The 12,899-nt window shown below is 39.6% G+C and overlaps 2 protein-coding genes across 5 annotated transcripts in view; one reads left to right on the forward strand and one right to left on the reverse strand.

Annotated features, from left to right (window-relative positions):
- Window positions 1-12,899, forward strand: part of LOC121641608 — a 29,177-nt gene that overhangs the window by 11,956 nt on the left and 4,322 nt on the right. The window contains exons 2-3 of one of the 3 annotated variants that reach the window (XR_006010736.1): window positions 4,225-4,375; window positions 4,497-4,874. Coding sequence is in view for 2 of the 3 variants with exons in the window: in XM_041987848.1 (XP_041843782.1) it covers window positions 4,225-4,375; window positions 4,497-4,675 (330 nt within the window). In the remaining variant the exon portion in view is untranslated. Of the gene's footprint in view, window positions 1-4,224; window positions 4,376-4,496; window positions 8,690-12,899 lie in introns of those variants that run through there. The other 2 variants (XM_041987848.1, XM_041987847.1) reach the window with 2 other exon arrangements.
- Window positions 10,870-12,899, reverse strand: part of LOC121641602 (carboxypeptidase Q-like) — a 29,385-nt gene continuing 27,355 nt past the window's right edge. For both annotated transcript variants that reach the window (XM_041987837.1, XM_041987836.1), the window contains exon 11: window positions 10,870-11,639. In XM_041987837.1, the coding sequence (XP_041843771.1) occupies window positions 11,479-11,639 (161 nt within the window). In that variant the 3' untranslated portion in view covers window positions 10,870-11,478. The remainder of the gene's footprint in view (window positions 11,640-12,899) is intronic.

Genomic DNA, 12,899 nt, shown 5'->3' on the forward strand with positions numbered 1-12,899 from the left:
TATGCCACTTCCTGTAATTGGCTTTTATGGAATTGTAGTCTTTTTTTTGAAGGCATGGACCACATTCTAACAAGGTGGAAAATTACTACAGGGACATGTAGAAAATGAAGGCAATATAAAACAAAAAATATAGTTTCACCAGGTTCAAGTGCATAATAAAATACACTTTAGTTTATCAAGTTATTAAAAGAAAAAAATAGAAAATTATAGTTTTATGGCCTACACTTGAGGAAGTTGATTACATTGCACTGCAGACACAATGAAATTGAGTGTGTTGGTTACCAAAAGGTGTGTGTAAAATAGAAACTAATATCTGAAATCTATTCATTTTTGTTTAAATGATTTCAAGCAATTAAGTGCACAATTAAAGTGCTTTGTTGTAAATATTTGGCACATTTTAGAAAAAATCCGGGTAAGACAAGCATGCTGACATGAAATGTTGCCACAAACTAAGAATCATGTGTGTCCTCATAGCCAAAAAAACAAGTCCCAAAGTGAGAAAATCCTGTCTTATCTCACACTTGCGTGCTTCACTTTTTTAGCTAATACGATTGTATGCGTCAGTCTGAAATCTCTCCCCATGTGACATCCAGAGGGGAAATGACCACTCCCCTCGGTCGTTGATACTGCCATTTACCCGTCCCTAGGGATGGTGAAAGCGAGGCCTCATGAATCATCGAGCCAACTTTGAACCAAATGCTTGAAAATGGCTTAGTGTTCTGAATCATTTGACCGAACCAAAGAGCTCCATCTGCTGGCTGTGGGTGTCTGATGTATCAGAAGGACAGCACTGACACCTCACATCTGTCATTCCTATCTGAACTTTGAATACGTGTTCAATAAACGATACGCAATCTACCATCCACGTAAATATTTATTTTCTGTTGTTCATATAAATAACAAGGAGGGGTATTAGGTAACATTTGTTTAGGTAACAGAATTGTGGTGTAAGTAAACCAATCTGTAATGATAGTAGTTACTCAGTGGGAAGGCATGAGGGAAGGAGTGTTTGTGCAACGGGTATAGTGACTGTGTTAGTTATTTTATACAGTTGTAATAAAATTGTTTACTGTTTTATGTGTCTTATTATTTATAATAGATATTGCAAATGCGTGTTTTCGTCTACCTCATGAGTTGTTTTCTTTTGCATAGCTGATCGTTGTTAAATGTGGAACAACAGTTTATAGCACACTGCACATTTATGTACATAGATTATTTACTCAGTTTTTTTTATCGTCTATCTAGTTGTTTTTTTCAAATTGTTTATTTTTATTTTATAATGTTTTATGGCATTCAGGTTGGACAGCAAAGTAAGATTTTCATTGTTCAGGAAAACTTGTTTCCTTACTGTGCAAATGACAAAGACACTTTGAATCTTGAAATGTATTATGAGAAGAAAAAAAAACTTTGGCAACATTGTGATGTGTCAGATTTTTATTTAAAAACATATTTTCTGTCAGGCTTCAGTCTGCTCCTCTTCTGGCACACTACCTCTCCAGCTGCACCTGAAAGAAACACAAGAACAAAATTGTAATTAACCAAGTTTAAAATCATTAAATTCTCTGCTGATGGTGATCAGAAACCAGCTTGGTGTCTAAGGTCCTGCAGGTTGTAGTTTTCCTCTGCAGCTGCAGACTGAGACGTTTCCTCTGATGCTTCTGGTTGAAGTTTATGATTAACTTTAAAGTCTGCTCTTTGCAAGGCTATTTAAAAAACATCTATATAAAGAAAGGGAAATTAAGCTTACCTGTGATGTTAAAGGCACCACCTGCTCCGTCCTGATCTCATACTCCGAGCTCCTTCAGCAGTTACTCTGGCAACGGCGTCTCGCGCAGACGTTTGTTTCCCCAAATCTCTAAAAGCTAAATGTGATTCAATATAAGCTCATGCTGATGTGATGCTTTTCCTAAATTTGTTTTCAAAATGCAATGTCGCACAATCGCTACAGAATCTCCTCAAAAACCCGCGATCTCCTCAGCGTTTGGAATCTAAGAGATTGACAAGCCCGGTCCCTTCAAAGATCCCGCTTGCTGCTCGATACGCGCTGATGACGTAACGAGGCCTCGTTTGGTCTATCACGTGACTTGTGGCATGCTGAATCAATGCTCAGAGACAATGCTCACAACACTTCCGTGTCACATGCTCGACACGTGATCGAGCAGACCGCTCGAGCATAACATCCCTACCCGTCCCCGACTGACTTGAGTCCGCCGCCATTGTTTTTACTGCAAAAGAACACACATGGCCAAGGTACGAGCTAAGCACGGCAATTGTTCTGTTTATGGCTGCATGAACGAGCAAAGAAGTCTTTTTTTTTTACTCCCTTCATCTGAGCCCCAGAAGACACAGTGGATGGATTTTATTTTTGCTGGTAATATACCAACAAAGGTTTCCAAAGTTTTGCACGTGTGCAGTCAGCATTTCAAAGACGACTGCTTCCATAACTTCGGTGCATACCAAGCCGGCTTCGCAAAACACCTTAAAGGTCCCATATTATGCAAAATTCACTTTTTAATGGTTTTGGAACAGTCATACTGGTCCCCCCGCATGTGTAGGAGACCCGTAAGTGTGAAACTCTTTCAGGCGCTCTCTCTCCCCCCCTGCTCCACCTCTAGGGAAGTAAGCGCTGAAATGAGCTTGTTTGAAAGCGTGTACGTTATGACGTCATAAGGGACAATAACCACTCCCCACAGAGCGATGGACCCGTCTACCGGCTCTCAAAGCCCGCCCTCTAAAAATCACCTAGCGCCCAGTGTTTTTCCCTCTTCGGCAACCCTCGTTAGCGGACATGGCTAAGCGACAGAAGCACTGTTCTGTTTGTGACTGCATAAATGAACACGAAAACGTTTTTTTACTTCCATCCACTGAACCCACGAGGACTGAGTGGATTAATTTTATTTTTGGAGGAAATGTACCCGGAAAACTTCCAAAGGTTTTGCATGTCTGTGGCCAGCATTTCAAAGAGGACTGTTTCCACAACATGGGGGCATGGAAAGCAGGCTTCGCCAACCGTTTGAAGCTGAAGCCAGGTTCAATACCAACTGTCCGTGACACAGCTGGAGAGGTAAGAGCTGGCAGTTATTTTATCGTTTCGGCCTTATTAGTCTGATAGCTTGAAAATATATTAGCACTGTTGTAAATGTAGCCAAGTCACTGTTTCTACTGTTTGTATCCGGTGCCATTGTTCATCAGATTGATGAGCGTAGCTAGCTGTGTTCTCCGTGCGTCGCGGTTTGGGTCGGGATATTACTGTTAGTTTCAGTCAGCTCTGTATATTTGGCTGGCATTCTGCAGGGAGTATATGTTTAGGCAGACCGGCTCAAACCCTGGATGGTCTACCATACATGTAAGGTCTTCATCAACCTCCTGTAGCCGCCTGGTGACCTACAGAAAATAGTGATATTGTAATTTGTAAGTCTAACTATTAGCATAACTACACGAGTTAGCTCTCATATTAGTATTGGCGTTCTTACCTGTGGGATCTCCAAGCAACAAACACATTCAGCTTCTGTTGGCATGGTTTCACAGTTTCCACAGGTGCACCTATCCACAATATATTATGAAATATATATATATATATATGAAATATACAATATATATGAAAGCTGGATCTGCACCAAACGTGCGGAACACAACTCTAACGGTGGGTTCTGGAAGTGTATGGCAAGCCAAAAGGGCCAAAACTAGCCACTGAATTTGCGCGTTTGTAATTAAAAAACCGGAAAGAAACGCCGTTTTGTGGCGAAAAAAGAGCGTTAAAAGGGCCGTTTTATGTGACAAGTACTGTGTAAAATACGCAGTTTTCTAAAGCTTCGTTAAACGCCAAAAAAAAAACACGTTCCCTGTCGTCATTAAACGGCGCTTTTGTGGCGTTCAATGAACTCGCGTAAAACCCTAAATTAAGGCTATTTGCGTTCACTATAAGAATACAGTGTCATCTTGACATGGCAATGCCACTATCAATAACTAATGTTTAAACGCAGCGAAAAGCGCCGTTTTTTCTCACCTTAAGGAGGCATTCACAGGTTATGAATGGAAGTTTGTGTGTGTGGGGGCTGTCATGTTTGAGACAAGTTTGTTTTGCTAAAGTGATCACTGTGTGGCTTAGGTATATTCACAGATTATAGCAACTGTTCAAGCTTTTGTTGCTCTACAATTGTATATTTGATTATAATAAACTAACCTGTTCTTATTCTTATTTTTGTTCATATTCTCACTGTTTAGGAATGTCGAGTAAATGCCAACTGTCAAGGGTCACCTCTGGTAAGACACGTAGCCTCCCAGACAGATCCCCCAGACTTTGATTTCCCAAAGACAAGATCAGTCAGCACACAGCTGTCCATGAAAACGCTGCAAAATCACATCCGGAGTACAGGTATGTTGTTCTAATGAAAACTTGTCTGTCTCTCACTACTGTATAATAAGTGTGCACATTCATGTTGCTACTGTAAACCAGCTACCCTCTCATGACTGCCTGTTTGTTGTGTGCATCGAAGCTACGCAGGTTAAAGTGACCAGCAGAGATTGCAGCGTTTGCACAGTCACCCTGCCCTTGAACAGTCCCATGCTCTTCCTACAGCCGACGCTGGTAAAGAAGCCCACCAAGAGACCCCGACTCAGCCTTACAGACGGAGAAGAGGGACCTTCAGGATACAACACAACTACTTTGGTTTAGCTATTTTCTTTATTTTACCTTGAACTTAATGTCTTCTTGGAGAAGAATTGGCGAATTAAGAGGCCAGAAGTGATAATGGCTTTCGTCCATATTGTCGTTGGAAAGAGCCCTGTCCAAAAGAAAGAAAAGTGCAGGAAAGGAAAAGTGCACATGAAGTTGGACTACATAGTATATAACCATGTTACGTGTGTTGTTTGTTGTAAAGTACTAGTACACCAAACTTACATTGTAATGGGATTAATGAGCTGTACTGGCCCTTATCAAAATTTCACATTTTCTCTTTACAACATCTAATGCTCAAAAAGCAACTACATTTATAGTGTCCATGGTAATTAAAGTCGTGGCAGCTCTATTGTATTAATTGAATCATAATAGACTGTGATTAATGACTTTCTATAAGGCCCTGTGTTTGTTTCAGCATGGCTGAAAGTCTACTAGAAGATATCCCATGGTGTCTTCCATGTAGGGCTGGGCGATATGGCCTGTAACTGATATCCCGATATATTTTTGTTTATATCCCGATGCACGATATATATCTCAAAGTTTTGAAATCTCCTCTAAAATTTTGTGTAAATGTTGATTTTAACATTGTCATACATAAAAAAGACTCAAGTCAAATAATTTAAGAAAACTGTTAAAGGGAGGAAGGGGGAGGAGAAATCACAATAAAGTTAAATTTAACAAACTTTATTTTTAAACCAGGGATCTACACTCATATTCTTTAACAACACAGCGGGTCTCCTTGCTGTGACCTGGTCCTTAAACATCTAACAACAGCAGCTTAGGCTATCAACAACAACAAAAAATAATTTAACAAGCATCCCATTGAAAGGCATTTCAAAACTTTACAAATTAAAGTGCATTTTTCTGTGCAAGACTGCATTTGTTGTAAAAGACAATTAAACAAAATAAATAAATATATTTAAAATTAAATTGGCACAGAAGCAGAAGTCCATAAGTTAAAAAACAAAAAGTAAAATGCATCAGCAAGAATTCTTAACTAGCACATTTTAATAAACAAGGTGCACTTTTTCTGCTTGTTCAAGTTTGTAATAACCCCCCCCCCCCCCCAAAAAAAAAACAGAATACAAAATAATAGATAAATGGAAGTCCAATATGTGAATGCAAAAACAAAAATCAAACTTTAAATCACTGAAGTGGGTGGCATGGTTTTGTCTATCGCTTGTTTGCAATAACCACTCAGCACAAAAATGTGTCTAGAGGTTTTGTGCTAAAAACACAAGCCTGTCAACAGCTTCTGGCTTGAGTGATGCCCTGTGACATATGACCACATTCCCGCTGGTACTAAATACCCTTTCTGATGGGGAACTAGTGGCAGGCACACACAGATATTTTTTTGCCAAACTTTTCAGGTTTGGAAACATTTCCTCATGGTCCTTCCACCACAGCAGGGGATCAGATTCAGTGTCAGCACTTGGACTCTGCAAGTAGATGGACAATTCTGCTTTCATTGTCTCTTTGAGTGACAATATAGCTGTGGAAGAGGGGTTTGCTGCCTTTTTAAAGAAACTTCCAAGAGTTTTCTTTTTTGGTGGCTCTGGTTCAGACACTGCTGGTGTTTCATGAGACTGTGAAGCAGCTGACCGTGCTGTGCCCTGGTCAGACAGCATCGCCTGCGCCTCCATCTCCAATATGGCTCTTGACTTGACCTCCTCCACCTTCTCTGCATTGATGTACATGGTTTTAAACCGTGGATCCAAAAACGAAGCCATGTCTAGCAGGGCATCAGTGGCAGGGTCAGCAAACTTTTCTCTTAAATAATCCAGGATGGAGACTTTGATGGACTGGGTCAGTGGCGTGTCATCCTCCTGAACTGCCAAGGTGCTGGTGTTGAAAAGATGAAGCACAGGCTTCACTGTGGACACTGTAACATAGTCCTCACCAGACAGAGCATCAGTGAATTCCACAAGGGGTTTTAGAGCCTTTTGCACTGACTCTAAAACTTCCAGGTCTTGCCAGGTCAGAACAAGATGACGTGTTTTCTTGTCTGAAGACAAAACCAGAGAAATGGCTCGTTCCTGCTCCAGCACTCGCTCAATCATTTTCTGACGGGATCCCCACCTGGTAGGAGACTCACTGATCAGCTGGTGTACAGGAATGTTGAGCTCTCTTTGTGCAGTGGCCAGGTCTCTCCTCCTCTTCCAACTGAACGAGAAGCTGCTCACAATCTTCTTACAAACAGCAACTGCTCGATCAATGCGGGGATCTTTCATGCTTCTCTCTGCAAGGGGTGGGGAAACGATTTAAAAGATTAAATAGAAATAATTATTCATTCAGCCTAATAGTGAGAACTGTTTAAGTAATTTATCCTCCACAGATCTGACCTTTGACATGTTTAAAAAAAACTCATATGCTTTACAAAATATATATTGTCAATAACACCACAATATGAATGACAAACTGTTTTCAACGTAAGAATGGCTAGTTTTTAACTGGATGTGAATAGATAATGAAATGCTCATATTTTTAATTGCATGAAAAATATGATTGAAAGTACTCAAGCTGTTTAAATGCATAAAAAATACTGAAACGGTTTCAAAGTTTTTAATTTTAATTGTGCTGAAATATAAAATAGTATCTTAGCTATATTAACCACTGTTATAAAAAATATAAATGATATCTCAATTAGAAGGAGGGAAACCTATACAAATACTCACCAATAGCAAGGTGCAATCGATGGCCAAAACACTGTAGCCTTCTCCACCCATTCAGACTCATTGCTTTGATTATGTTAGCCCCATTGTCTGTTGTGACACAGACTTGATGAGTTTCTGACAAATTCCATGAAATGAGAGCATCTTGCAGTCCTTGTGCAATTAACTCTGCTGTATGATCATCAGGGAAAAAACTTGTCTGAAGGCACGCACTTTTAAGCTCCCAACTGTCGATGTAATGTATAGTTAAGCTGAGGTAAGGCTCACATGTTCTGCTGGTCCACAGATCCGTAGTTGTAGAGAAGTGGGTCACGTTTTTGAGTTTTTCTGCTGTCTTTTCTCGCACTGAAATGTACAATTCTGGTAGCGCTTTTTCTGCAAAGAATTTGCGACCAGGCAAATCATACTTTGGGTCAAGTGTTTTGATGAGGCCTCGGAATCCAGGCTTTTCCACAACGCTAACTGGGGCCATGTCTTTAGCAATGTACCTTGTTACTGCAGCCGTTATCTCTCTCCATTTTGAACTTTTTCTGTCGTATGGGATTGATTTAGCAAACGAAGAAACCAAAGTCATTTGTTTTGCTGCCAGTTCGTCTGATGATTTCTTCCGTGTCGGTGGAGATGTGACCACGCGGAGCTTGAGACATTCTTCATGTTGCTGAGGATGACATTTCAGGTGGTGAAACAAGTTGGTGGTACTGCCGCCTTTTGTAGCAACGGTTTTACAACATATTTTGCAAATAACTGCATTTTGTTCAACGTCTTCCTTTCGAAACCCGAACCACCGCCAGATGATGGATCCAGAGCTGTTTTTCTTAATAACTAAATCGTCCGTACCACGTTCAGCTTCCATCCCCTAACATTTATAAGTTCGCACGTTGCAGGTATTACTTCCGTTGTCTCCAAGTTTCTTTTCCCGTTTCACGTAATGTAACAACACGCATGCGCTGTACGGGCGGGGTGAGTGCCATCTGCTGTTGTGAGCGGGGCAGTCTGCTTGACTATTTATACTCGATGTACGCGATATGCTTATTTTATATATCTCGGGTCAAACAACTCGGGATATATCGAGTATATCCGATATATCGCCCACCCCTACTTCCATGTACTGTATAGTTTGATTTCTATTAAAACAAGACAAAGGTTGGGAAGACTTAAATGTCAGACAGAAAAATGCTTTAAGAATTCATTTAAACTTAAGAAAGCAATGATGTATAACAGTTTTTCCTCATGTAAACCAAACTGCTTATAATAGTGCTCATGTATTACAGCAGAGGTTTTCAAAGATTAAGAGGTGCTGTATGTCTTAACTCAGCATTAAAAAATGACATCAAACTTATCAATTTTTACTTAGTTTGGTTTATTGCTAGAAACTTTTATAATAAGTGTTGCTTAATTTCATACACACTTAGCAAGTAAGACAAGATAAGCACGTATTGCTGGCTGCTAATCGATATATCCAGACTGCACTGAATACATTGTTTGTCCTCGGAAATTGAATTAGTTTCTGACTTTAGGAAAAGCCAAAGAGTGAGGAAGCATCCTTTCTCACTCTCTGGACTAGTCCTCACTGGACTGGAATGCTGGCGATAAAATAGATCTCCATGAAAACCAATATTTCTGTTGACGTGTAAAATGTCAGCTGCCTTCGTTAGGCTTGATCTTGTTATACCAGCTTTTACTGCGCTACTGGACTGTCTCTGCTTTCTGTTGCAGATAAAATACCCTCAGGATCAGCTGTTGATCATTGAGCTGCCATGTGAAACGTTGGTACCACAGAAGGGAAACAAAACCACCCTGTGATTGTAGATAGAGCAATGTACTATGTGAGTTAAAGAGAGCAGCTCTGAAAGCAGCAGTGTTGAGTGAACATAACAGCTGTGTTCTGCAGAGCTTACAAGTGGTCAGCTGAGGAAACTCTGTTTATAAACTTAGTTCTTGGGCTTGTCATTTATGCACACGAACATCTGTGTACAGATGTGATCTTCATGTCTTACAATCTGTGATCGCAGATTTATAAACCCTGATTTGCAAATCATATCTGCCTATAGCGATGAGCATGGCAGTGTTTGCACAACTTCAGCACTCCTGCAGAGATGTGATGCCCATGAGTGAGGATTCTCTGATCAATGAACGAGCTGCAGTGTCACTGTTAAGCAGCACCTCAGCTTGCCCATCACTCCAAATACAACCTGGAGGGGAAAACCACGAAAAAAGACATCAAGCTCAGCCTGCCATGCCATCATATTGGTTACCTCACTATTACCTACACTAGTCATTTTTTTCTAGTTGAAACTGTGATAAAATTTTACCCTCTTACACCAAGCCAGAATTCAGCTGATGGGAACATCAGTGGAAATTGTCCATTCCATATTTTTCATTTCTCTCAGACAATATTTCTCTCAGATCTGTCAATGAGAAGAATTACTCCAATCAGCTGTTCAGCATTGTGAACAAACAAGTTTTAACTACATTATTTTTTCTTATTAATGAAGCTTAAAGTTGAGGAGTTTAAAACAACCAAACAAGTGGTTACAATCCAGTTACAATACCAGTCCACAGAGCATGGTGTGGACATTGAGTTAATTCCTTCTGTCTCTGGTGAGTTGAATTATCTATAAGCTAAATGAATGGTGTACCAAACTGGTCATATCCGTTTAAGAGTGGTTGATTGCTGTCGCATAAAAAAGCATACAATGCCGCTTATTAAATTATTTTTAGTTGTAAAGTAGTAGTTTTACTTGGGAGTACTTGCTGGTACTACGTGTCGCACTATAAACTGGACCGTGTTGCAACAAGGCTGTTCCCCAGTTGAGAAAAAACAAAAGTGACAAAGCAAATAACTAAAACAAAAGTGACGCGGTTTAAATAAAAGAAATAAACCACCAAACCACTGCAAGTCAAACTGACATCGCATTTATATAAAACAGCGAAATTCACGACTTTTTAATGGTGTTTTGAACAGCAGTCAGCTGGACTCGCCTTCTACATGAAGATGACGTGATGTTCAGGTCTGCATGAGGTTTTTACATTGAGCACATTTATGACTCAGTTGTGTTCAGAGCAGCAGACTGTGTTTCTCCATAAAGAGAGATGTCAGGGTGAATCAGTCGTTAACACACGGGGAAAACTCACCAGACACGGACAAAAAGGTATAAATGTCTGGCTCGCCCAAAAAAAAAAAAAGTGAACACATTGACCATATGAGCACTGACTAAGCCTGACATCACCCACTGGGGCTGCTGACTTATCAGTTCATGGGGTAAGAGTCCCAGCTGTGTGTTTGTTGTAGCTGTTTGTAATGTCTGCATAGCAATAGCGGTGATTAATTCTAGTTTCTTCCTCTTCTTTTAGATCTGCCCGTTTCTTCCCCTCATCATGTCTTCACTTCTCCATTCTTTGTTACTCTTATTCTCACAAACTGGAGAGGAATAGGCTACTTTTGAGGTCACCATGTCTTACACTTTTTGGAAAATGTTTAATCAGCCAAATTATAAATAATTACAGCAGAAGTAGATGTGAGACAACAATCTGTTCTTTATTGATGGGCTAATATTTTTGGTGTAATATTTTACAATATGGTAGTGGAACCAGAAAAAAATTGACGGAAAACACAAACAGCAAGCTTTAAACAGTAAAAAGATAAAAAAAACAAAATAACTTTACAGCATTATTTTATCTTGTCTGAGCTCATAATTGTTTGTTTTCTTTGGCTCACCAATGGTCAGCACTATTCATGCAAAAAACTCACTAATTGAACTTCTAAGTTTATCTCTCACTGTCACAGATCAAAAAACATGTCCTCTGCAGCACAACATATAATGCAGTACCTGAGAAAATCCACAAATCTCTTTGTCCAGTACTCATCTAAGACAGAACACCAGAACCCATGATTCACTTTTTCATTTGGAATGATGTTAAATCTAATGTGTTCTTTGCTATAAAAACAAAAACAATATTTAAAATCTCTTTATATCCTCATCATATAAACCTCAGCCCCACTGGATAGGGTTTTCTATAAACTTTTACATGCCCTTTGTTTTAATAGTACACATTAGCATATTTCAAAACAAATAAAAATTGTATTTTGATCAATCAAAATATAATCCTATTATTCTTGTTGACATGCTACTTGGGCAGCATGTCTTGCAGGTCTGCTACAACATAGGAAACCACAGCCCACAGCGCTGAGCAGAGGTCCATGTCTCGAGGTTCCTGAACGGTCATGGTGTCCCCTTCACTGTGGTGGAACCAAAAGTAACGGCTGTCTGCCACATGGAGGCTGGCACCTGGATGAAACACGGAGTGAAAGAGTCACACTCAGCTGTTGATGATGAAATACAAACTGTCACGTAAAATGTTATGTGTTCAGGAGCTAACTGTCCACACAATCCTGGAGTCAAAGTTAGAAAATCTCCCATCAGAAAAGAAATATCTGACTCAGAATCTGTTGGCCAAGTCTCGTTCTAGCATTTGGTAAATATTTAACGCTGCTCAGTACTGAAGGATGAAAATGTTTATAGTTTTCATAGGCTCGTCTCAGTTTACTGTAAGTACTTTTTTATATTAAATTATAAATCAGTTAGTTTTTTTAGACGTTTAAGTGTCAACTTGTTTTTGCTGCTGTACCAGAAAACTATTTATGTTAGCAGCAGTTTATTGGTAGAAAAAAAATCATATCATGTCCTTAAAAAGAAAAACTTAAATCTTAAATACAACACATCAACTTGTCTAAGTCTGAAAATATGTTATTCAGTAAGCTGCTCAGATTTGCAGTGGATCAGACGTCCCAGCAAGACATAAAAAGGATTATCCAGCTTCTCGATCTTTATTTCCACTCACCACTTGACATCAGCCCTCTAATGCCTACCACCATCACCATTTACTTGTATGTACTGGACCTGTAAGACTCACATGTTCATCTCATTTCTCTAAGTTTAGCCTTTCTGTAACTATGTAAGGGTTCTGCACAAACCAGCTAGTTAACCTGCAGGAGAATGTAGACATCAAGGATGAATCCATCACATCTCTGAGAGCGCCAAGTACAGAATTAAAACTTGTAAGAAAGAAGAAAAAAATATGTAATGCATTCCCAAATTACAATAATGGAATGGACAGCGTACAGATGGTCCAGATATGCCTGTTTGTATCCAGTACCAGTGTCACTGTGTGTAATACCTGCCATGTGGTTTAACACACCTTCAAATAGGCCTGCCTGTAATGATAATAACTCAATAATGTGATTGGCATCATTTGAGTTGACTGGGATCATTTTTATGTTGATGATCACTTAATCCTCAATCTCGGCTAGTTCTTGTCTTTTTATTCAAACACCACCAAGATAAACCATATGAACTCCTCCAATCGGTAATAAGAATAGCTAATCAATGCAGGCAGGTAAAAGCTATGTGCCTTGCTTCCGGTAAGGATGAGGGAGGAAGTAGACTGTGATCAGACTTGGCAAGGTTAGCTTTAAATTTAAATTAGTAGCAGTAGCAATGGCAAATTTTCCACTTGTGTTCTGGTTTATATGCAGTCATAAAACAATG

The sequence above is a fragment of the Melanotaenia boesemani genome, chromosome 6 (assembly GCF_017639745.1).
Source record: "Melanotaenia boesemani isolate fMelBoe1 chromosome 6, fMelBoe1.pri, whole genome shotgun sequence".
NCBI classification, from domain to species: Eukaryota; Metazoa; Chordata; class Actinopteri; order Atheriniformes; family Melanotaeniidae; genus Melanotaenia; species Melanotaenia boesemani.